Source organism: Ambystoma mexicanum, chromosome 1p (genome assembly GCF_040938575.1).
Source record: "Ambystoma mexicanum isolate Mex_15411 chromosome 1p, UKY_AmexF1_1, whole genome shotgun sequence".
NCBI lineage: Eukaryota > Metazoa > Chordata > Amphibia > Caudata > Ambystomatidae > Ambystoma > Ambystoma mexicanum.
The window spans coordinates 578,648,955-578,674,863 of NC_090921.1; the positions used below are offsets into that span (position 1 = coordinate 578,648,955).

At 47.0% G+C, this 25,909-nt stretch overlaps 1 protein-coding gene across 3 annotated transcripts in view; it reads left to right on the forward strand.

Moving 5' to 3' along the window:
* Positions 1-25,909, forward strand: part of SF3A2 (splicing factor 3a subunit 2) — a 432,784-nt gene that overhangs the window by 114,861 nt on the left and 292,014 nt on the right. For all 3 annotated transcript variants that reach the window (XM_069649520.1, XM_069649521.1, XM_069649519.1), the window contains exons 3-5: positions 13,859-13,930; positions 24,303-24,349; positions 24,988-25,097. In XM_069649520.1, coding sequence (XP_069505621.1) covers positions 13,859-13,930; positions 24,303-24,349; positions 24,988-25,097 — 229 coding nt within the window. The remainder of the gene's footprint in view (positions 1-13,858; positions 13,931-24,302; positions 24,350-24,987; positions 25,098-25,909) is intronic.

Here is a 25,909-nt window from a genome sequence, read left to right on the forward strand (position 1 = left end):
TAGAGTCAACCGAGCAGCCAGGCTTATTTTAGGAGGGAGAGAGGGCTGTAACTTGGTACAAAGGAATTCTAGCATACATATGGTCCAAATAAACTCTATGCATTGTACATATAAAGGGTTTATTCAATTAAAAGTAGGCCACGATAAATCTTGGGGAAGTAAGTACTATAACATCTCAATTAAACACAATTCTAAAAACCAACTCCTTATGGGTTACACCCAAAGTATAACCTTATTTGGAGTACAATAAGCAGTCCAGGTGAGTCAAAACTACTACACACTCGGAAGGTAAGTCAGCTATTCGTGTGGAGTAAAACCAGGTTGTACATACTTTTAGAATACCATCAGTAATTCAAGGGTAGTAGACCCTGTCAGTCATGCAGTTATACTCAGTTACAGAAATCACTTAATAAACCAGCCCACTCGCAAGAATACACCTTGTGAACAGCTAGTAAAGCAACTCCTATACTTTCTAGATGGGCCTTCAGCTACTACTAAGTATGAACTCTTGAACTTGATCTTGGCAGCCAGTGGAGAGATTTTGGGGCTGGAGAGATATGGTCCCTGGGCTTGAGGCCAAGAATACGTTGAAGGGGGCGAAGATAGAATAAAGGCAGATTGAGTAAGAGGCTGTTGCAGTAATCCAGTTTAGAAAGTACCAGAGCTCTGGAGACATTGAATTTCTGGGGGGAAGGTGAGGAAATGGAGAATGTTACTGAGGTGCAGCTAAAAGTGGACCTTCTTGGCAAGGTCCGCAATGTGAGGAGAGGGAGGAGCCGAAGATGACACCAAGGTGTTTAGCCTCACAAGAGGATGAGGGAGGGGGCAGAGAGGAGAGAGCAGGGGTCCCAATGAGAAGGATCTCAGTCTTACTGGTATTAAGGCAGAGATCGTTGTCAGTGCACCATGCCTGAAGAGCAGTCAGTCAGGGCTGAGAGAGGAGGAGGTAGATGAGGGAAGCTATAAGGAGAGCTGCGTGTCGTCTGCATAGCAGTGGAAGTGAGGAGAGAAGGAGGAGGTCGAGGGGGCCAGAGGGACAAGATAGATGTTGAAGAGCCAAGGCGAGAGGATCGAGCCCCGAGGGACACCTCAGGTGGTGGAGGAGAGGAAAGGGCCCAGTTGAATCTGGGAAGGTTAGTCAGATAGGAAGGAGGGCAAATAGTCCAGTGCCAGGTCCATAATGCCAAGGGTATCGCAGAACTGCTTTATTAGGGTGGCATGATTGACTGTATCAAAGGCAGAAAAAAGATTGAGAAGGATGAGAACAGAGGGAGAGTTGGAATCGATTTGAAAGCAAGTCTTCACAGGTGTTCAGGAGAAGAGTTTCCGTGCCTCTAGCTGCTCTGAAGCCAGACTGGTGGCTGTGGAGACAGCCAACAGATTGTGTGGTGGTTCAGTTGGGAGATGACTAACTGCTCCAAGAGTTTGCCCAGGAAGGGGGTAATGGAGATAGGGTGGTAGTTGGCTGGGCAGGAAGGGTCAACAGAAGGCTTTTAAGGAGAAGGTGCACAGCCGTCTCTGTGATAACATAGGTATCACTGGTCAGGCTCTGGCATGACTTACTTCTTTCCTCTCTGATCGACCGTAGCAGGTCCAACTTGGATCCTTCCTCTCCGCTATCTTTTTCTCTACCTGTGGTGTCCCCCAGGGGTCTAACCTCTCTCCCTGGCTGTTCAACCAATACTTGGCACTCCTTGCCCACCGCATCGCTGCTCTCTGCCCCAACTTTTCTGTGCTATGCAGATGACACCCAGCTCATTTTCAGGCTACCCTCTGCCTCCTCCTCTCTTTCCCTCATCGCTGACTGTCTGCTATCCAGGTGTGGTGTGCTGCCAATGATGTCTGCGTTAATGCCAGTAAGACTGAGATTCTCCTCATCGGCACACCCGCTCTCTCCTTTCCTGAAGCTCGCTGGCCGGCCTCTCTTGGCCCTCTTCCCGCTCCCACCTGCAAGGCAAAAAACCTTGGTCATCTTCGACTCCTCATTCTCACCTCACATCTCTGACCTCTCTAAGAAATCACACTACCAACTGCACCTCCTCAGAGGTATTCTTCCTTTCCTCTCCTTCCCCCAGAAGCTCACTGTCTCCAGAACTCTGGTTCTCTCTAGGCTGGATATTGCCACAGCATCTTTCTAAATCTGCCTGCTTTTACACTCCGCCCTCTGCAACCTATCCAGAACAGGACTGCAAGACTTGTCCTTGGCCTCAAGCCCAGGGATCGTATGTTTCCTGGAATGAAATCTCTGCACTGGCTCCCAGCGGCCGCGAGGATTAAGTTCAAAACCCTCTGCATCGTCCACAAGGCCTTCTGGGACCGCAATACCTTCAACTTTCTCTTCCTAAATATCTTCATTCTGGAGCGCTTCGCTCATCCGCCTCCAACTCCATCAGGGTTAGTCGCTCCTCCAAGCAGCGAGTTGGTGGTAGATCTCTTTCCTCAGCTGGAGCCTCCCTCTGGAACAGCCTCCCTGCCTCTCTGAAATTGAGGAGAACCATCTCCGGTTCCGGAAGCACCTTAAAGCCTTCCTCTTTGCTTCTGCCTTCTCTCCCTCTCTCCCCTGCTGATCCCCTGGCTGAATCCGTAATTACACTGGTTACCTGCAATTTTCCCTCTCCCCCTCTCCCCCTTTCCCTCTTCCCCCCCCCCCCACTTGCGCGATCCGAATGGCACCTGGCCTAGTAAGATAGTTGTCTGTCTTCCCTCTGTTCCCCATCTCTTGCCTCGTCGCGCCTTGAAACACTTGTGTATAGGCGCGTTATAAATGCCATATCATATATAATATATCACAAGGGAGTGCTTGAGGGTAGTGGGAAGAAGCCAGTGGCAAAGAGGTGATTGCAGAAATCAGCCAAGGCTGGAGCATGGGAGTCAATGTTGTCCTTGATGGTTCTGGAGGAGCAGAGGAAGCACATGTTTGGAGGAGACTTTTCGTAGAGAGGATTTGTTTTGAGGCATCATCCGGTGCTATGGGCGAAGAGGAGGAGAATAGGGGGGAACATGGAGGGGCGGGACACAAGAGAGGCTAGAGTAGAGTAGAGTAGTCCTGAGTATTGGTTATGAAGTTGGCGGCCAGTGCAGTGCACAGGGCCTGGGATGGCAGAAGAGAAGTTGACACTGCAGTAGGATTGGCAAGTTCCTTGCAGATTTTGAACAGTTCAGCTGTGTTGGTGGCCCCAGAGATGCAGGCTTGGCTATGTGCCCTCTTCGAGCGTATGGAGAGTCTGTATTGCCTTTGGAGCGGGCAGCCGGCCAGTCTGTCATTGCATGTGCTTGAAGCCAGCCACTTCAGTTCAGCAACTCTGCACTAGCTTTTCAGAGAGGCTACGTTGGAGTAATACCAGGTGTTGCGCTTGGAGGCAGGTTTCATGCAGATCCTCATGACCCAAGGATTTCCAGGGTGTTGGAGATGGAGCGGTGAAGGTGTTGGGACTGATTTCTATCATTTGGCCTGGTGGACAGTTGTATAGAACACCAACCTATATTGTGACAGGACAACTCTGGGAGCTGTAGTCAAACCATTTCAAGGTAGCTAAGCGAGTGGTCTAGGTTAAGTCTCAAGAGGTGGTGAGCTTGGCAGAGTGAAGCTGTCAAGGAACATACTTGGACAAATGGCTATACAAATACTTCTTTACTTATTGCCAAATAACACACTGAAAGATTACTACTAACCGGTAATGTCAACCATAAGTTGTCTGGGGCCTTATGCCCAGAAGTTCAGCAAAGATTCCACATAGTTTGTGAAGCTGGAAAAAAGGAAGGTAGTGACTCTAGGGTCAGGTGAACAGTTCCAAGTATTAGGGGACAAGTTAATCTAGCTAACAAATGTATTCCCAACTTTCAAAGTGCTTGTGTGAACAAGCAATGGCAAACCAAAGTGTTAGGTTTTGTGAAGGTTATCAAACTTTTAAAGGGGAGTTGGAGGGCAGGTAAGTATTGCTATAAGTCACTTTCTGTACTCGGATTCTTCACGAGACTTAGCCCCTCTCAAGACAGGAATGGACTCTGGTAAGCACTTTCTGATGACTGCCACTGATGCACAGTGACGCGAAGGGACTCACTTGTCGCGATAAGACTTTCCCTCCTATCTCGGGTCCCCTTGCTACTGGGACCACTAAATTTTGCAGAGGCAAGTCTTGTAGCACAAGTTCCAGGCCTTGACTCGGAATGGCGACATCTGCAGCATGGTAGCCCAAACTCAGAGCTGGTCACAGGGTGATCCTGGGGCACTTCCAAAGGCTCTTCTTCGTAGGATTCAGAGTTGATGTCGAGAATGGATGTTCCCTCCACTCCAAGGGTCACAGCTCCTTCGCTGGACTGCTGGAGATCTTGTACAGGACAGAGCTCTACCAGGTCAGCAATAGAAGTTGGTTGCCAAGCCTCCTTCTGACAGGTTCACGGTCTCCTCACAAGTCTTGTAGCTGGACAGGAGTCTTGGCTCCTTCAGTTTCTTCCAGGATCTCTCTAGGATGGGTGCAGGGATCCTCCTCTTATCCAGAAAGCTAGGTAAGAGCAGCAGCCTCCACTAGCCAATGACCGATCTGCCTCACACACTCACACCCACCACAGCAATGGTCCAATCGGGACCATTGGTGGCAAAACTCATTCATTTCCTCCCAGGCACATGGTCACCATTATATGGCTTGGGATCAGACAGTCCCAGGCCACTTCCTGGCAGAAAACACACAGGCCAGGAAGAAGGCTAAAAGACAAGATGACCAAAGTACAAGTGAAAAATCTTGTGGCATGGCCATGTTTGACCACTAGCAACAGTTAGTAGCCAAGTGTGGTAAGGCTAAAATGAAATGCATCAAAAAAAGATCAAAAGTCACTTCTGCCACCAGCTTGTCCATTTAGCATACCTAGGGTAAACAAAAATCCTCAGTGTTGGTCGAGGGCAAAACAAAAACTGTACCCCATTGCACAGCATTGTAAAAAGCATTGTCCGATGTCCGTTGATAAAGTAATAACAAGTTACTTAAAGTAGTAACAAAGAACTACACTAAGAAAACCATGTTTCCCAGTACTGACAGCCTGAAGGACATGTCAGTTTCCCCATAACAAATGAGCAAAAGCCAGTGTATTGTGCACTGCAAAAAGTACGGGTCAGATACAACAATAAAAGCAGAAAGTATGGGGTCCATAGAAATTGAAGTAAATGTTCATTAAAGAGGAATATTTCTTAACAGAAGGTTAGCACAGACTGCGTCCGTGAGAGTCTGTGGCTGGAGTGGAAGGGGCTTAGCCAGGGGACCCAAGAGATCCAGATGAGGGGACCAAGAGAGCATGGTACGACCAGTAGAGACGTGTAGCGAGAGGGTTGGAGATGGGGGATGTCTGCTGAGATGAGAGCGTCTAAGGTGTGTCTGGCTGAGTGGGTCGGACCCGAGGTAGAATGGTGAGGTTTAGAGTCGGAGGCTCCGGAAGAGTCCAGTGGCCGCATCAGGAGAGTCCGGGTGAATTTTGAAGTCTCTGGAGCAGAGCAACTTGGAGGTAGAGGCCAGGAGAGAAGAGGTAAGGTCAGACTACTCGGAAGGGAAGTGAGAGACCAGACACGGGGTCCTGTGGACGGTGGTGTGAGTAAGCGAGAAGATGGGAGAGACACCAAGCCTGTAGAGGAGGCATTAGTAGAAGGGACCCATGCAGGGAAGATCCGGGCCACTCCTCCTTTAGACCGGTTGGGCCCGGTGTTAGAGAGTATCTTGTAGCCATCAGGGAGGAGAGTGTCAAAAGCAGTGATGGAGCTTGCAGTGAACCACGTCTCTGTGAGAGCGAGGACATCAAGCTCAAGGTCTTCAAGGAGGTGACAGGTGTCAGAGGAGTGTTTAACGGCTGAGCGAGAATTACGTGTATCCAAGTTAAGCTGGTTGCCACCTTTTTGAAGGTCTTCTGAGGAGGGGTACAGGGATGTGGTATAACAGTCGGTGGTGGAGAAGTTGTTTGACCTTAGTGTAATGGGCACCCACTCAGCCTCACAGGATTCACTCAAGACTGAAGGTACATATTACCCAAGCCACCACAGTACCTTAGCAGAAAAGAAGAGCTTTTGATTGGATGCCTTCAGGATGCTGCAGCACAGGACCTGGTCCCTGGATTCCAGATCTGGAGATGAAAGAACTAGTCACTGAATGGGAACTTGCATCGGCAGTCGTTGGAGGGGGCTTGCAGCAAAGGTTTCTGAACGGATTTTTGCGGCTCTGTGGATTTGGCGCCTTTTTACAGAAGCCAGGTGAAGCATGAATATTGCTGGTCGGATTATCTTCACACGCTCGGTCTTGCAGTCTGTTGAGGAGACGTCAGGGATTCGAATAGTGTCTCTGGAGGTCCAGCAGGAGTCCCCCAAGTTTCAGCACGATTTGGACTTCGGAAGACCATGCACTGCCCTCGGGCTCGAGGTCCTGAGGTATTCAGGTTTTGCAGCCCATCGAGATCACAGTACGTCGAGGGATGGCTCGTTTATAAGGTCTTCTTGGGAGTAGTGGATCTCGCCAGCCTCTGGGTAGAAATCGTCGCATTCAGGACTCCTCAGCTTGATTGGAAGGAAGGGTTGCATCAGGCTCCGGTTACACAGAAGGCTCTCCGGTTGCTGGAAATCGCTACTGCGTTATTTTCTACATCTTCCTCTCGGATTCCGCTCCAGTGGTCCACATGTCGGCAGCTTCCAGGTTCGGGGTATTGATCAGGAACTACAGCACAACCTCTGCAAATTCTCCCTGCAGTTTCCAGAAAGGGGCGGTCTGGCTGTCCAATCGGGACAGCCAACCCCCCACATTGGGAACTGGTTCCTTTCAGGCAAGGTAAAAGACAAAGGGCTGTTGAGTTTTGGACTCCTCTTTCGCTTCCTGCCTTCTCAAACACTCTGGAGCCTAGGCAGTGGAATACAAAGGATTCCAGCAGAACGCAAAACTTCAACCAAGGTCGTTCCTGCCTAAAATGGCAGAAGATGACCTAGGAAAGGACGAGGATACTTTAAAAATGGCAAAAAGCAGGAACATACCAGAATGGCCACCCGCCTGTAAATTACTGCGGCTGATTTGACAGCCTGCGAGTAAAAAAAAAAAGACATAAGTCACTAAGGTCAAACAACTACTACCAGCCATTCGGTGTAAACTTAAAATTGGAACAAAAATATTACAGGTAAGTAAGTAAGCAATGGCGTGACTGGGAGGAGGAGGTGGGAGAACCTATGCTGGATGGACAATGGGATAGAGCTCAAAGGTATCACAAGAAGGAATCCCGTAACGCGAGGCTAGAGCAGATTGTTATATGTTACCCATAGGGCATATATGACCCCGCATATATGACCCCTAGCAAAATTGCCAGGTTTGGAAGCTCGGTGATACAGAAATGCCCACGGTGCGGGGAGGTGGAAGCTGGGATGATGCACATGTTTTGGGCTTGTCCGGAGGTGGGTAGATTCTGGACAGAGGTTAAGCTACGCCTGGCCAAATAAGGGATTACACTCGAGGTGGAGTCAATTTGGGCATGCGTGCTGGGGGGGGTTTTGTCAGACCACGCAACCTGAAGCACATTAGTGAGATGAAAGACCTGGCCTACATCCTGGCCAAACGGAGAATCGCTATGGGCTGGAATGCAGCCCGACGACCTAGAATAGAGACGTGGTGGGCTGACCTCCTGAAGTGGGCAGATGCAGAAATGGCAGCTTGGTATGAAGCAATCGGCAGAGGAGGGGACGAGGAAGCGGGACCCCTGATAGCGTGGTGGCCACAATGGTGGGACCCTCCCAGGCCGATCTTAGTGAAGATGATATGAGGGGGCTAATGAGGAAGACAAGCGTGGAGATACGCAAGCTAGTGGCATTGAAGCAGGGGCTCGAGTTAAGGAGGTTGGAGGGGGGAGGACTGGGACGCACAACAAGTGAACATAACGATGTAAAGTTTATATGAGAATGTCCTCCATGTTTGGAGTGGTAACAAAATAATAAAAATTGTTTTAAAAAAAGTAAGCAAGCGGGTTACTCCCAAATCCCCCCTCCCCCCAATCCCCCTTCCTACAGCACTCCACATAAGGTGGGGTTTGCTGGCTCACTTTATAAATTGTAAAGTGGATGAAAATCCCTCTTCACCCCTTGGGAACAGTAGTTCGCCCAAGTACATTAAAGATAAATTAAGAGGGCTGCCCAAAAGAGCAACCCAGCCTAAGCCCAAAAGTTAGAGGAAACTTTAACCCCAATGACACACTATAGCAAGCCATAAAAAGAGTAAACAACTAGGTGAGGGGGCGGGGAACGATTCAGTCACCTAGGGAAAAGGTAAAAAAATTACCTAGTCCAAGCAAAAAGTTCTGGGGTTGACGCAGGTCAGGAAGATTTATCATAAATATATAAATCTTACCCAACACTGTCACTTCACACATTTACAGCTGTTGCTACGTTTCTTCCTATTTCTTCCACTTATTTTGTGTGTGTTGGGGAGAGTGTTCAGTTTCTTTGTCAATTCACCTCACCCTGAGACCCCCAGCATTTTTTGCTTGTCTTTTGGATTTTTTGATTTATTATCCTGAGTGAGTGGACCTTTTTGCCACTCACTCATTCTTTTGCTCTCACTGGGAATCCTATTTTACTGTTTTTTGGAGTTATGCTTTCTTCCGTGTATTTCAATACAGGCATCTGTAATTGACTTTTGCAGCACACAGCACCATATGTGCAGTGTTGCTGGGAAGTCCCTTGAACTTCCCTTTTTATTTTATTTTCTCATGCGAAGAAATGCTCTGAAGACTTTTAAGGTAACCTATATCTTAACTTTTCTTTTGTGGGACACCACCCCATGTAGGGTGCAGGGGGTACGTTGTAACTCCTTTCCCACTGCTCCTGTAACATTTCTAGTTACAGGAACTATCAAACTTAAATGGCTGGTGGCAGGGAATGATTCTACCCTGTATGTGAAGGTTACTTGCAGGCTGAGATCTCAGCTGCAATACAGCACCCATCGGTGACCGTTTTCTCAAAATGGCCCCAGTCTTCTTTTTTTTCACCATTTTTCTTTCTGGGCTCTTTTCGGCGAGATTCTTTTGTGAAGCCCAACAAAGCTCTAGTGTGTCTGAAATGGCAGGAAGTGAGGGAAGGCCCCGAAACTTCGATTGTCTGTTGGTGTGCCTGGCAGAAACTAGTTTGAGCTGGGCGGTTGCCTGTCCTGCAGGACAGCCAACTCCCAGATGATTGACCGCGCCATAGGAGTGAGTGAGTGAATGAATGAATGGGTTCCAGCATATAAGGTGAGGATTTTCGGACTGTAGGCAGAGTCGACCACTGGAACTGGAAATCCAAAGCAGAAGACGAGCAGAGATGCCTGCAGCACCTTCAACAACCGAAGAAGCACTGGTGAAGCCCTGCTGCTGTCCTGACCCTGGTTTCAACTCGACGGGGAAGATCCACCAAGGACGACTTCCCCTTTTGGGCTGGTGGGAACAATCGGCCTCAAGACCCTCTTCAATTTGGGCCATCCCCCGACGTCCTGTGATTCCTGTGCTGCAGAATACCAATACCGGGGGTACCTGGGCCATTTTCGAGTGCATCGTCTTGCAATCAACAAATCTCGCTGAAACTTCGCATGCACCCTTGTGGACTCCCAGAAGCTGGAATTCTCCCAAAGTTCCCTCACCATTGTTCAGAACAGAGAAACCAAGGAGATTCTGACTGGCGATATCCGTTTGCTTTTGGTGCTAAGAAAAAGGCACCAAAACCACAAACGGCCACTGGAGTGAGCTGAATCCTTTGTTGGTGAGCCCCCCCCCCAAACCCTTCTCGCGATTGCTGCCAAACAAGTCCATCCAAGCCCCACCCCCATTCCCCCGCCACCCCAATTTGCCTCCCCTGGTTCGTTGCCATGGCCAAGGAGCAGGAAACCAGATAATCACTGAGTCGTCCAGCTATATTTCCAACGTCGCTCTCCAGGTACTGTGGGGCTTAGGTTTTACATACCTTAGGACATTTCCGGTCCTCTTTTGCTTTGGGAGTGCTGTGTTCAACTTTTTGTCCTCCACTCCATTGTGCAGGTCTTGCAGCCTGTATACCTACAGGAAGGCTCCCCTTGAGCTCCTGTGCTTTCAACAAGAACATTGGACTGGCTACTTAACATTTCTCTTAAGATTGCCATCAGAACTTGTGCTGTCCATTTGACTGTGGCATTGCCGGTTCCCCAAAAGGCCATATTCTTCATCCTACTGGCTTGGACAATGCTTGTTCCCCCACAACCTGAACTCTGAAATAATTTCTAGTTCGGTAACAGACTGCTTAAACCATTGCTACATAACAGTTGTAAAGTGTGTTCGATCTAATCTTTACTTCCCCCTGAAACTGAATATTGGAAAGGTTATGCATAGAAGTGCTTTTACTGACCTTAACTGAAGTCACTCTGTACTGGATATGAAAAGTTACTCGCCTGCATTATTGTTCCTTTGCCAATCTTATTGCATTTTTTTTATTGAATTGTATTAGTTACATTTTAAGTAAATCATTATTTAAAGTGAGTGTTTCCTTGGGGGTGTATGTGCTGGTTTCTTTGTACTGCTTGTTAGGGAGAATTCTCAGAAATGTGCTAATTCTTTTGCTGGACTTAAGGACTTTCTAACCTTGAGAGAATGAGACCTTTATCCCACTCATGTATTTTTTTTCTGTGATTTATACTCTGTTTCTTTCAGACTTTGGAGTCTGCCAAACTCCATAGGCATCATCTTTACATTGTGACACACAGCATCTTCCGTGCAGTGGCACAGGGAAGTCTTAGATTTCCCAAAGGTTTAAGTACCTTGTCCTGGTGAAACTGTTTCCAAGAGCAGTGAAGTGAAATTGACTTTACTTACATTTTGTAACTTTCTAGACCCAGCACATACTATCCTACCATAGGTGGCTGGGGGGGAGGGGGGGGTAGGGAGTTACTTAGTCTTACCCTTTCTACATTTAATGGCTGGTGGCAGTGGTTTACTTTGTACTACCATTGTGTGTTTTTACCACGTGCTGTGTTCGAAGCTGCAGTAAGGCACGCATGGGTGGCCATTTTGTCAAAATGGCCCTGGTCTTCTTTTTTTGCCATTTTTTGTCAGAAAGGTCCTTCTTGAGATTTACTCTGCGTGCCAAACCAGGTTTGGTCTTTGTTAGTTTTGCCTTTGGCGGGATTGACGAGTGAAGCCGGCCTCTGACTCCAGTATGTCTGACAGGGTCAGGAAGTAAGGAAGGTGCCCGAAACTCCCTGTGCTTAATCTCCTTGGTTACAGGAATGCACCCAAAGGTGATTGGCCGGCTGGCTGTCAGGGAAGGACAGCCACCCTGCTGTGTTGTTGACCGCTAGGCTGGAATGAATTGGAGAAGCCTGCATAAAAGGAGAGGCTTTTTGGCTTGGATGGCACAGTCGACCACTGGACGAAGGAATCCTCCGAAAACTAACTTGGAAGAGACTCCTGCTGCAACTCCTCGACCGTTGGTTTTCCTGGTGAAGCCCTGCTGCTGTGCTGAAGTTCCGAATTCGTTTCGACTAGAGAAGCCCTGCAAGGACGACTTCTCCCCTTGGGTTGGTGGGACCAATCAACCCTAAAGTGAACTCATTCGGACATCCTCTCTGAGATGGCTGTACTTCTGCTGCTGCAACCGAAGTGCCTGGGAGAGGAACACCAAACCAAGTGGATCGCTTTTAAGACGGACCCGAGCACCAGGAAGTTCCTCCGGACTTCCTGAAGCAAGACTGACCAAGCCTGAGCCAACTAAACAGAGTGCTGGACCAAAGATGTGAGGAAAGTCTGAAGTGGTATACAAGAACCTCGATGTTGCTATTTGCCGTCAGACACGAGGAGCTGAAACCGCGAAGTGTAGCTGAATTGAAGTTTGCCCATTGCTGTCGCTGACCTTCCCATTGCAGTGCAGGAGTCCCCAGACGTCCTCCCTCTTGTCCCCACAACTGAGGCCCAGGAACACAAGGATCTGCAGAGCTGTTCAGGAACCAAAGCTGGCTGGAACCATTTCTTCTAACCAAAGGTACTGTAAACGTAAGAGGACTTAACCTCTTGTTGTGTAGCCTTACTTGCTCTCAGTTGAGACTTGTCTTGGTTGCCCTTGCAGAGTTGCTTGTGGCCCTTCATGTGAATCTTTATTTCTACGAACTATTCTAAAAACATTGTGCAAGACTTGTACTTGCCTACAAAGAATATCTTTAGCTCCCCTAGACTTTGCTCAACTAACATTGGCTGTCCTGGCTCCCAGAGAGACTCTTCTCACCTCTAACTCTGTGCCTTTACCTTTCAGCCAGGAAAGGGTTCGATTTACTTGACATTGGAAGGTTTAAAAAGTAGTTACCCGTTGATGAATTATTTGTTAACCTTTATTTTTTTCCCCCTATCTAACATTTTCACCAAACTCAGTATTGCTCTAAATGTACCAGTGATACATCAATGTCCACAGTGTCCTAAGTCACCTGAGGGTGTAGGAAGTGTCTGTGTGCCATCCCCAATAGGTATCGTCTGATTTAGAGAAACTAAGGGTGTGTTTTGAAGTATATAATAATTGTCACATGTTTTGCTCCCTTCTGAAGAAGGCTTATATAACTGACTGTTAAATTAATAATTGTTTAATCAAGAAACCTTGAGTGTAAGTGTTATTTGAATAACTGTCACTGTGAAACTCTTTGTTACAACCCTACTGCTGACATTGACCCCTCTTGAGATGAGCCTGGCTGCTCAGCCACACTACCAACCTGTGTAGTACAGATTTATACCAAAGGTTGGGTTCCTATTGCCAGGAGGTCAAGGTTGCTTCAGTGTTCCAAAGGATACCGCACACAATCTTGCCTAACCCGGCTCTACAGCTCACATTCCTCCCTCCTAAAATGAGCCTGGCTGCTTTGCCACTCTACAGACTTGGGTAGTACAGGCCTATATTAAGAGTTGGGGCCCTAAAACCGAGAGAAAAGTCTTATGCAGTCTAACCACAGTTGGACCTTAGAAAAAAGTACCTACGTGTGCTACCTCTATTGTTGAAATGGATCTCAAATGGAGTAAACCTAGCACGGTAGTGTCAAATTGCATGCTCTTGATGGTTCCAGATGCTTAATTTTCTGAGGGTTGTAGCCTTCTATGTCCAGTATGGGCTGTTTTTTAGTTTTCTCTTTTTGTTTCGTTTTGACTTGAAGACCATACGTTTTTTCTCCCCTTTATGTTTGGAGGAGATTACTCTTTCTATCCCAGTGTTCTAGGCTCCCTTTCTTGTGGAAATAAAAGACCAACTTTCTTTTGGGAAAGGAATCCAAAACAGTTTCCTTTAGGGCTGGACGATATGGACCAAAAGTCCTAGCATGATATTTTTTTGCTGAATGACGATATACAATATGTATCTCGATATTGTTTATGTGGGTTAAGCTCAGTTGGAAGTGGCCAACTAATTGTGAGATGTCTGAAACACCTTTTATTTATAAGATATTGATCAAAGTAAAGTGCAAATACAGGCTTCCTATTTGAGAATACACACAGCTGTGTAAATATCGAAATGTAAATAAAATGTGTAGTATGTGTTTGTGTGTTATATGATTTTGAAAAATATATCGTTTTTGAGATATATAAATATATCGCCCAGCGCTGGTTTCCTTATATCCATGCCGAACATAGCCCCTGTAGTGCTCTGTAGGGTTAGGCGCCCCAAACGCACATCTCGGTAGTTGAGGGAGTTTGACCTACAATTCTGAAACTGAACAAGTCTGCCATATCAGTTGGAGGGAGCAGAGCATAAATATGAATGCAGGTGATGTTGGATGTGTGATAAAACATTTTGATAGTCATTTTTAATGAGGGCCTCATTTACATTATTTCCTGGTCGAACGTGCCGTCAACTAATAACGTTTCCTTTTTTTTTTTTCAGGATCCATATTTTATGAAAAACCATCTAGGCTCCTACGAATGCAAGCTCTGTTTAACCCTTCATAATAATGAGGTAAGTCTGACCGTCCTCGTTCTATTTTCACCCCGAAAAACGCTAAGTAGCATGCAAAAGTTATGTATTTATCTTTGACCACCTGAAGCACCATCCTCACACAACAGGGTTATGTGCAGAGGCTTTGTGGACTATGCTCTGATGACTTGCAGAAGTCCTATTTTCTGGCTGAACTAGAGCAGGGAAGTTAATTGTATTTTTGTAGATACAACTACTTCACATTTTAGGTGACCAATGCTTTCTTCTGGCAGAGAAAGTAAGCCATGCATGCCCCATTGAAAATTTGGGGGCGGGGAGAGGTCGCCTTAATATAGTGAAAAGGGAAGAGGCACGAAGTCTAGCCAGCCAGGTAGATAACTGAGCAGTAAGGCCTAGACTTTTGGAGGATGTGGTGATGGTGTTTTGTTCAACGACGCACATTAATTCAAGTTAGAAAGTAGAGTATAAAATTACAACACTTATTGGGGCTAAACACACTCTTTCAAATGAAAATAATGGGTAAGTGTGATCACTAAATTCATAGTATGCACATATATACATTCAGACGAACATTTCACCGTTGAGACAATTGCAAATGGTTCAAGTAAGAAAAGTAAATTGTATGAATTAAAGCAAGTGCTACAGCGAAGTACTTGTAAACCAATTAGAATTCAATGTAAGTATTGAAACGGTTGAAACAGCTTTATTAAGGCCTCGAAGACTTCAAAGTCCTTCCCTTCTAAACAGAATGGTGCCTAGGTCCTGCAAAGTCACGGGTTCCAATGTTAATCGTTTGTCAGGAGTGACGAGTCTTCAGAAGTATCTGAACCGATGTTTGGGAGATTAATTAATTTTATGCTTCATCCCCTCTTAGTGAGACCCCCAGCACAAGTTTTTGCTGGACTTCTGGACCTTTTTCTTTGTGTCCTGAAAGAGTGGAGCCTTTTGCCACAAATTCATTATGTGCTCTGACTTTTGGAACCTTAGTTCTGCGTTTCACCTTTACTATGGAGTCTACTTTCCTCCATATCTCTTATTAGGCATCTGTTTTACTTTGCATCATACAGTTTTGGGTTCCCTTTTTAGATTCCTTCTTTATCCACGAGCCTTGGGAGAATTCTCAGAAAGGTGCTAATTCCCTTCTATCTTAGAGACCCCTGGCTCTTTTGCTGGACTTTATGACTTTTAATTTTTATCCTGGAGAGAGTGTGACCTTTTTCCCCACTCTCTCATGTATTTTTCTTTGATTTGAACCCTGTCTCTCTTTTGGTTTTGGAGTCTGACAAACTCCATAGGCATCATCTTTTTACATTGTGACACACAGCACCCTCAGTGCAGTGTCACAGAGAAATCATTTGGATTTCTGCTAAGGTTTAAATACCTTCTCTTGGATAAACTACTGTTTCCAAGAGTAGTAAAGTGAACTGATTTTACTTACCTTTTCTCTTTGTAGACCAAGCACACACTAGCTTACAATAGGGTGCTGGAGTGGTTACTTAGTATCCCCTTTGTCTACCTTCCCATGTAACATTTTTGTTAACCTTTCTACAATTAATGGCTGGTGGCAGTCGTTTACTTTTTCCTACCATTGTTCATTTTTACCGCAGGCTGCATTCACAGTTGTAGTATTGCATCCATGGCTGCCCATTTTGTCAAAATGGCCCGGTTTTCTTTTTCGCCATTTCTTTGTGGAAAGGTCCTTCTTGAGATTTACTCTGCGCGCCACACCAGGTTTGGTCCCTTTGTTCGTTTTGTCTTTGTCGGGATTCACTGGTGAAGACCGCCTCTGGCTCTAGTGTGTCTGGCAGGGCAGGAACCGAGGGAGGTTCCCGAAATTCCCTATGCTTAGTCTCGTTGGTTACAGGAATGCACCCAATGGTTGATGTGTGTGACAGCTAGGCTGCAAATGAATGGGAACAATTTGCATAAAGGCGAGGTCTTCTTGCAAGGAAGGCAGAGTCGACCGCTGGACGAAGTAGCCGAAGAAGAAAACTGGAAGAGAAGCTTGCTGCACCCTCCTGGGCCGTTGGTTTGCCCGGTGAAGTCCTGCTGCAGAACTGAAGCTCCGAATCTCTAATCGACTAGAGAAGCCCGGAAAAGACTTCTCCCCTTGGGTTGGTGGGACCAATCAGCCCCAAGACGGACTCGACTGGAACAACTCTCTCTGCTGGCTGTACTTCCTTGCTGCTGCAGGAACCGGGTGCTAGGGGACAGGAACATCTGAATCGAGTGCATAGCCTTTAAGCCAGACCCGAGCTCCAGGAAGATCCTCCAGACTCCCTCGTAGCATGACTTACCAAGCCTGAGCCAGTGCTGGACCTCAGAAGCAAGGAAAGTCCACAAGGTGTCCAAGAACTGCAGTGGTGGTAATTTGCGAGTAGCTGAAATTGCAAAGTGCAGCTGATCTGAATTGTGACCATTGCTGCCGCCAACCTTCAAATCGTAGTCCAGTAGTCCCCAGACGGCGTCCTTCTTGTCCCCACGACTGAGGCCCAGGAATAAAAGGATCTGCAGGACTACAACAGGAACGGAAGCCAGCTGGAACCTTTTCTTCAGACTCTAGGTACTGTGTAACTAGGGGTATATGCCTCTTGTTGTGTGTAGCTTGCTTGCTTGCTCTCACTGCTTGCTCTCACTGGAGTCTTGCATTTGCTGCACTCTGCAGAGTTGCTTGCAGCTTTGCCCTTCACAAGCCTCCCAGCTTGTGGCCCAACAGTGATTCTTTTTTCATTGTGCAAGACTTTTGTGCAATCTTCGGGAAGTGTCTCAGCTCCCCTAGACTTCGCTCAATTGCTATTAGCGGTCCTGGCTCCCTGCAGACTCTTTTTACCCTCTGACTTTGTGTTTAACTGTCCCTCCAAAAAGTCATACATACCTTGCTTGTATAGCTGGTAAAGGGTTAACCTATATTTCTTTTGGGGATTCTAAAGTGCTTACCTGTTTGAGAAACTTGTTAACCATTGTTTTCTTCCCCCCACATTTTCCTTTTTGCCATAACCCCAGTATTACCTTTGAAGTGTGAAAAGCGATATATTAATGTCCACAGTGTCCTAACAATTGAAGTCACCTTAGGGTGTAGGAAGTATCTGTGTGCCATCCCAAAGGGGTATCTACTTAACTCAACTGAGAGTGTATTTTTGAACTGTATTTGTGTTGCATATTGCTCCCTTCTAAAGAAGGCTTATTTTATCGCTGACTGTTAAATTAATAAATAATTATTTTAATAAAGAAACCTTCAGTATACGTGTTATTTGAATACCTGTCACCCTGAAACTGTTACAACCCTACAGCTCACATTGACCCCCTCTCGAGATCAGCTTGGCTGCTCAGCCACTCTAGCAACTTGTGTTGTACAGGCCTATAGCAAAGGTTGGGTTACCCATTGCCAAGAGGACAAGGCTGGTGTAGTCTCCCACAGAATTACTACATACAATCGTGCCTAACTCCTTGCTACTGTGTTATCACTTGTTTCTTCATTTGGTTTCTGTCTTTTCTACAAGTGTAAAAAGACCCCGTGCCTAGTGCTGTAAGCCTAAACTGCAACACCTTTTTACCAATACCTTGATTTTGTTGCATCTTGGCTACCGATCATGACTCGCTGTGTTTAGGTTCCCTTGTCTCTTGCCCCCCTGTTTAGACTATGTGTAGTACCTAGCACCAGAAAATGGGTTCACATGTTGGCAGTTGGCAAGAGAATTGTTTTAATTGACATTTATTAGTTTTATACACACTGATTCCATCTTGTTTCGTGTGCCTTAAGTACTTATTTTTAACCTCCATGGATACATAGGATGTGTGTTTTTTCAGTATTCTAGTGCTAGATGTTTTTCTTAGTTTACCTCTGTGTACCAACTGGTCTGCCCTGCCAGCCCTCCTCCCCTCTGCATGTGACGCCAGACTGCCCTGCCTCGCCACCTTTGGCTTCCCTTTTGCTTGGATTTGTTGCTCTGCTATTCAGTTAGAGGGTTGTACAGCCCACACCAGAGGGTTGTATAAAAGTCTCCCTAACAATCTGCTGTTTTCCTTCTGCGATGGTAGTGCTTGTAGAGGCTGCTGGACCCACATCTCAGTCTCGAGTCTGAGAATACGACCCCCTTCCATCTACATATCGAGCGTGGAAGCATGGTTTGCAGGGGGTCTGACAGTCCAACACAGTGGGAGATCCAAAGGTTGCAGATCCCTGGAACTTGAGTTAACCAAGCCCTGCTAAGCCCTTTTTGCCATTAGCTTGTAGGTCGACTCACCATTGTTCATTTTAAGGTGAATAAATTGCCTGTTTTACTTTTGAGTAAACCTCATTTTATAGATACTGTTCGAAGGGATTGTGTCCTCCGACGTATTCCTCATCTTAAATATATCCTTCCAGCTCTGCTGCCCTCGGAAAATTTTTTCTCCAGAGGGCGCTGCGCGTCGACGTCCCTCGAGTCGATGACCCTCGACAGCCGCCGTATCGATGCTCGACGTCATCTTGCCTATAAAGGCCGCGCGCAGCGTCCGTTGCTCAGTTCCGTTTTTCCGCGCTACTCGGTGCCTCGGAATACCGTTGCTCAGTTCTTAGTACTATTTACCTCGAGTTATTCGATACCGTACTCGATGGCTTCCTCGTCGGAACCGACAACTCCTCGATCCGGCTTCAAAAAATGTCGAGATTGTGGGAAAAAGATGTCGTTAACCGATCCTCACAGAAATTGTCTGTGGTGCTTGGGAGCCGAACACCATTGTTCGGAGTGCGAGGACTGTATGTCCATGACAGCTAAGGCCCTGAAGGAGCGTAGGGGGAAGCTGGAGAAAGGTAAGACTTTTAAAGCTTCTTCTTCTTCGACGAAGTCGAGACATTCGTCTCCTCGTCACCATTCACGCTCCAGGTCTCGGAGTGGGTCTCATCACTCCTCGAGATCGAAACACTCGAAGAGGAGACGTCGAAGATCCCCTTCTCCGTCTTCCTCTTCCTCTGTTTCGCCAAAAAGAATCCCTTGCCCCACGAAACATAGTTCCCGGGCTGAATGGGAGGAATTCAGAAAAAATATGATGAGCGTCTTCGAGAAAGCGGCCTCGACCCCCTCGAAGACTGCCGAGAGCGATGCTCTGGTCGAAAGACCCGAAGGTCAAAAACGCCGCGAGTCGCAGTACCCGGCGAAAGAAACCTCTCGAGCGCGTCTTGAACCCTCGAGTAGGACCATGACCTCCAAACCTTCCTCGAAGGTTCCGTCGACGCCGTCGACGAAGGTTCCGTTGACGTCGAGGTCTTCGGCGTCGTTGTCGAGGGGACCTTCGACACACAGGTCTGTCGACTCGACGCCGGCCTCGACACCGGCGTCGATGCCGAGAAAAGTCACGGTGACCACACATCCAGTGACGATCCCCAGGCCCTCGACGTCGATGGCGTCGATATTGTCGAGTAAAATTCCAATTCTGTCGAGGTCCTCGAGGCCTCCACCTCTGTTTTCGACGCCACGCTCGAAGCCTTCGACGTCGGCGTCGACGACATCGACGTTTTCGAGGCCAATAATGACAAGTTCAGCACCCTCTGCCTTGGAAATGGGATTTACTCCCTTTATTAGTTCAGAACAATTGAGAACTATATCCTCAATTTTAGAAGAGGGTGATTTGTCCGAACAAGACACATTTGAGTTACAGGGACCTGTAACCCCAGTTAGAGAGGAATTTTCCTCTGAAGAGCGCAGATTAAAGGATCTTCATGATTCTTTACATGAGGCAAGTGGGTTAGATACTTCCCCTGAGGTGGATTTTGCTAAGCCAGACCCGGGGGAGCATGCTGAAACCCCCTACAGAGCCTTAATGGCCAGGATTACAGAGTTCATGGGGTGGTCTACACCTTCACAATCTTTCCAGCAAGATGACCTCACGGATATTCTTGACAAAGGCCCACAAGAGGATCCAGTGGTGCCCTTTCATAAAGCTCTTCAGAGAAAGATCATGACAAACTGGGAAACCCCAGATGTAATACCAGCAGTAAATAAGAAACTGTCTGCAAAGTACAGGGTATCTTCCACTGACCCAGAGTTCTTGTCTAAACATCCATCCCCAGAAAGTCTGGTGGTACAAGCAGCATCATCTACCGACGTCAAGACGGCTTATCCTACTGTCCCACAGGACAGGGACGATAAAAAATATGATGCTATGGCTAAGAAAGTCTTTTCAGCATGTAGCATGGCGTTAAAGTCTGTTAATGCTACTTGCACCCTTGCTAGGTTCAGCCATACACTTTGGGAGTGTGCTTCTACAGCGGCTGACTGCATCCCGGAGGGAGAAGAAAGGGATGCGTTCCTGAATATTATACAGGACGGTAAAGACGCTATGTGCGAATCCCTCCAGACGGGCATTGATTCGGCTGACAGTATCAGCAGAGCAATGGCGGCAAGTACATCAACCAGGCGGTTCGCTTGGTTGAGAGTCTGGTTTTGCCCCAGATGTGCAAGCCAGGCTCTTGAACATGCCATTTGATGGCTCTTCTTTGTTCGGGAAAAAGGCGGATGACAGTTTAGAGAAACTGCAAACTTCAAAAGCAGCAGCAAAGTCCCTAGGAGCTGCAATCCGTCAGACTCCTTTTCGTCCCACAGGAACCTCTGCGAGGGGCAAGTCCTTTCGCTTCTACTCCTCATTCGGAAGAGGTAGAGGACGACCGGCTCAAAGGGGTCAAAGAAGGACTACCCGAGGTGGACGGGGTAGATATTCTAAAGCCGCAGCAACAGCAAGTGCCTCTTTACCTTCGGCATCTGCATCAGCCGCCCCAAAACCACTCTGAGGACTTCCCTCACAGGACACCTGTAGGAGGCAGGTTGACTCAACATCTGGCGGAATGGCAGGCTATCACGTCAGATGCTTGGGCATTGTAGACAGTTGCCCAAGGTTACTGCCTACCTTTCCTACGTATTCCTCAGAGTCATCCACCGGGGATCAGCTCTCAGAAAGCTCCAGATCCGCTCCTCTTGCAGGAAATTATAGACCTGCTAGAGAAAGGTGCCATAGAACCGGTACCTGTAGCGGAGAGGAACAAGGGCTGGTACTCCCCTTACTTTCTCATTCCAAAGAAAGACGGAGGACTGAGACCCATCTTGGACTTGCGAGAATTGAACAAATTCCTCAGGAAAGACAAATTCAAGATGGTCACTCTTTCTCAGATCCTCCAGGCCCTTCAGTTTCAGGATTGGTTGGTATCTCTGGACCTTCAGGACGCTTATTTCCATGTGCCTATCCATCTCAAACACAGGAAATACCTGAGGTTCGCAATTGGCAACTCTCACTATCAATTTCGAGTACTGCCTTTTGGGCTGACCTCCGCCCCGAGGGTCTTCACCAAGTTAATGTCGGTAGTGGCTGCAAGTCTAAGGAGGGAAGGGATTCACGTCTACACCTACCTGGACGATTGGCTGATCAGAGCTGTTTCTCCGGAGCAAGCTCAGATCCAGCTAAATCACGTGTGCTACTCCCTTCACAAGCTGGGCTTCTCCCTCAATTTAAAGAAGTCTCAAATGATACCATCGCAGAGACTCCAGTTCATAGGAGCGATCCTGGATACTTCCCTGGGAAAAGCCTCGCCACCAGAGGTGAGGGCTCAAGATATTCTACAGATGGTTACCAAGTTCCAACATGCCCAACGTCTCCCAGCTTTCGACTTTTTGAGGTTGCTAGGCCTCATGGCATCCTGCATTTTCCTTGTGCCAGAGGCTCGCCTGAGAATGAGATCCCTCCAGTGGGCACTGAGGACTCAGTGGTCACAATTCTCAGGGAGAATGACAAATCTTCTTCAGGTTCCCGGCAGGGTGGCTCGAGACCTTCAGTGGTGGGCCTGTCAGGAGAACATTCTGAAAGGAGAACAGTTTTGGCAACCCTGGCCGGAGATAACAGTAGTCACGGATGCCTCACTCACGGGGTGGGGAGCCCACGCCAACGACTTGACCATCAGCGGTCGTTGGTCTCCATCGGAGTCCAGACTACACATCAACCTGTTAGAGCTGAGAGCCATCAAACTTGCGCTGAAGGCTTTCCTGCCAGTTGTACAAGGGAAGAACGTCCTGATAATGACGGACAACACGGTGGCCATGCATTACCTCAACAAAAGAGGAGGCGTAGGATCACTACCCCTGTGCAGAGAGGCGATGCAGCTCTGGTTTTGGGCAATCCAAGAAGGAATCTCTCTATCGGCAGTTCACCTAGCCGGAGAGAAGAACTTGACAGCGGACGCTCTGAGCAGGCAGAACACAGTCTCCCACGAGTGGGAGCTAGCTCAGGAAGTCCTTCAAGAGATCTTCACCCTTTGGGGAACCCCTCAGGTAGATCTGTTCGCCACCAGCCTAAACAGGAAATGCGACCTGTTCTGCTCAAGGGAATTCCCTCCGAGAGGAGCTCTGGGAGACGCGTTCATAGTGGACTGGGAGTTTCCGCTTCTGTACGCGTTCCCACCGGTCCCTGTCATTCCTCAAATGATCAGGAGGTTGAGAAGATTCCGGCGAACCATGATCCTAATTGCCCCGGATTGGGCCAGGAGAACGTGGTACCCGGACCTTCTAGACTTGTCCATCTGCCCTCCAATTCGACTTCCTCTCAGAGAGAACCTACTCTCACAGAAGGGAGGTCAGGTTCTCCATCCAGACATCAAAACCCTCAACCTTCACGCTTGGCTTCTGAACGGATGAGGTACAAGGATTGGGACCTCCCTGATGATGTTATGGAGGTGTTGCTTTCGGCAAGGAGGCCAGCAACAAAGTCTTTATACCGCTGCCGTTGGAACAGATTTTGCAGCTGGTGTAGAGAACAGAATATCGACCCATTTTCATGTGGTACACCAATGGTTTTGTCATTCCTACTATATTTAGCAAATTCAGGCCTTCAAGTTGGCACCATTAAGGGCTATCTTGCAGCGCTATCTATCTTTAAGCGTACTGCAGAGGAACCATCCTATTTCAAATTACCCTTGGTAATACAGTTTCTAAAGGGGTTAACCAATGTTTATCCCCCAAGACCATTCCAAGTTCCCCTATGGGATTTAAACTTGGTATTAACTTTCCTGATGGGTACACCTTTCGAACCTCTCCATTCTTGTTCGTTAAGATTCCTTACCCTTAAGACTGTTTTATTAATAGCACTTACATCTGCTAGAAGGGTGAGCGAATTACAAGCTCTTTCTTGTAAACCCCCTCATACAATCTTTCACAAAGACAAAGTTGTCCTGCAAGTGAAGCCTAATTTCCTCCCAAAGGTAGTCTCTGAATTCCATATCTCTCAGAAGATTACCCTACCATCTTTCTATCCTCCTCCTCACCCGGGGAAAGAGGAAGAGAGGTTACACAGACTAGACCCTAGGAGGGTTTTAAATTTTTATATTAGTAGACTAGCCAGGATAAGACAGGCAGACCAGCTATTTGTAGGCTACACAGGTCACAAGCTGGGGTTACCAATAACTAAGCAGACCATTTCCAGATGGATCATTCTAGCCATTCTGGAATGTTATAAACTGGCAGGGAAAGAGCCCCCTCAAAACCTTAGGGCTCATTCGACCAGAGGTATTGCAGCTTCATCGGCCCTCAAAAGAGGCGTGCCGATTAAAGACATATGTGCGGCCGCTACATGGTCGTCTGTCCATACCTTTACACGTTTTTACAATCTGGATTCCTCCTCTAGTCAAGAGACTAGGTTTGGAAGGGCTGTACTACATTCTATTCATCAATAGAAGACAGCGTGAAGTCAGTACTCCCTCCTCCAAATATAGAATACTGCTATGGGAGCCTATCTAAGATGAGGAATACGTCGGAGGACACAATCCCTTCGAAGAACAAGTTACTTCTTACCTTGTAACGTTCTTTCGACGGGATGTTCCTCCGACGTATTCCTCATCGACCCTCCCATCCATCCCCGCAGTTCTACTTCCCTTGTTGTTGCAGCTTACGCTCCTTCAGGGTGATTAGTCTAGTCCAGACAGTAATACTGTGGGCTACAAAACGGAACTGAGCAACGGACGCTGCGCGCGGCCTTTATAGGCAAGATGACGTCGAGCGTCGATACGGCGGCTGTCGAGGGTCATCGACTCGAGGGACGTCGACGCGCAGCGCCCTCTGGAGAAAAAATTTTCCGAGGCCAGCAGAGCTGGAAGGATATATTTAAGATGAGGAATACGTCGGAGGAACATCCCGTCGAAAGAACGTTACAAGGTAAGAAGTAACTTGTTGTTCTATGTAAAACACTAAGGACAGAGAATGCTGTCAGTTATAATGAACTGGTCTGAATGTGGCATGGCTGTAAAGACTGCACCTCTTCCCCGTGTATACTTATGGTGATATTAAGCGACTGCCTTCACACCATTACCATGTTTGCTGGATTGCCGCGGCTTCTAGTTTGTAAATGCACTTTATTCAGATTTTTGTGTTTCTTATAGGGGAGCTACTTGGCCCACACTCAAGGAAAAAAACATCAAACAAACTTGTAAGTACTGGAGCCTCAGTCCTTTTGCTTGTATTTTCGTTTGAAACATACAAAGTGCTCAAAGTTCCTTTTTCTTTTAAAGGTCTGGTTGCTTTCTGTGGCCATTCTTTGGTGATAGTTTCTATTAAAATGAAGCAACATAGTGCATTGTTGGTAGAATATGGAGAAGTTTATTTTGAATTGTGTTGGTATGAGCATGGGCATCAAAAATGTAGCTTCTCGCATAGGGTGTGGTTGATGTAATGTTGGTCATTTAGGCTTGCTTTTCCATTTACAATCTGCTGTGATTTGTACTTTTCTTTGCACAGCGTACACCACTGTGTGCTCTTGATGCAACTCCCTGCGAGTGCCTTTTACATACAATACTCCTCACGCACCACAACACACCAAAATGTCCATGGAATGTGTGTTCCTTTTGATGCGTTCTTGCCAAGAGTACTTCCAAATAACGTGCAATTAATCGGATGTTGTTGAAATATGCAGCCACATCTTGTGTCCTATAAAATGTTCAGTCCTTGCGTGAATGTGTTATTGGGCCCCCTGCCACTGTTGACATTAATACTACTCTCTGAATGCAAGACAGTGTGAAGGTAATGTCTTGTGGGCAGGCATCAGGCTAAACTCTGTATTCCTTGCAGGGCTCGCAGAGCGGCAAAGGAAGCCAAAGAAGCGCCGGCACAGCCTGCCCCAGAAAAAGTTAAAGTGGAAGTTAAGAAGTTTGTCAAAATCGGACGCCCAGGTTACAAAGGTATGGGGAGGTTTGAACCGCTCCTCTATGCTCAGGGTCCCATGTGAGATGATATTCAGTCATTGTGTGCAAAGGAGGCACCTATTTTGTTTGCTGAACCTGTGAGTTCAAACCTGCCACCTGAGCCCTACCTGAAAAAATGGGGCCGCCATAATGGGAATACATGTACACTTGTTAACTAGATGTGTAATTCTTAATTGCAATACGTTTACAGCAACCATGCTTGTTAATCCAGCGTAAACAAATGCTTCAAACCTATTCCTATATTCTCTGTGAAAGAGAATAAAAATATAGAAAACTCGCTCACGTTGGTTGTGCTTGGAAGATCTGCAAAGATTGAGCCCGTTTGTAATCTAGGTTTCCTTTTCCTACACAGTTGTCAAGAGCAATTCATATTGTAGGTAGCTAGTGGTGGATGGCCCTCTGCAATCATTTATCAGTTCATGCATAGCAAAGCTGGTGTATTCTCTAAATAATTATACAGACTGAAGTGTCTGTTTCAGAGCTATGAAAAATGTGTATGCACACCCATAGATTTCACACAAAAAATATAACCAATCAGTCTTTCGATTCTGGCGACTGTTAGGGAGAATTTTCAGTTTCTGTGCTAATTCCTTTTTAACCTTAGAGAGCAGGAATCTGGGATCTGTTTCTTTTTAACCATTCTGAGTGAATGGGCCTTTTTGCCACTCACTCATGCCTTTTCCGTCTAAGATTTTGTGTTCCTTATGTTTTAATGGAGTCTGGTAAACTCCATAGGCATCTGCATTTTATATAGTGACACACACAGCACCCTTTGTGCAGTGCCGCTG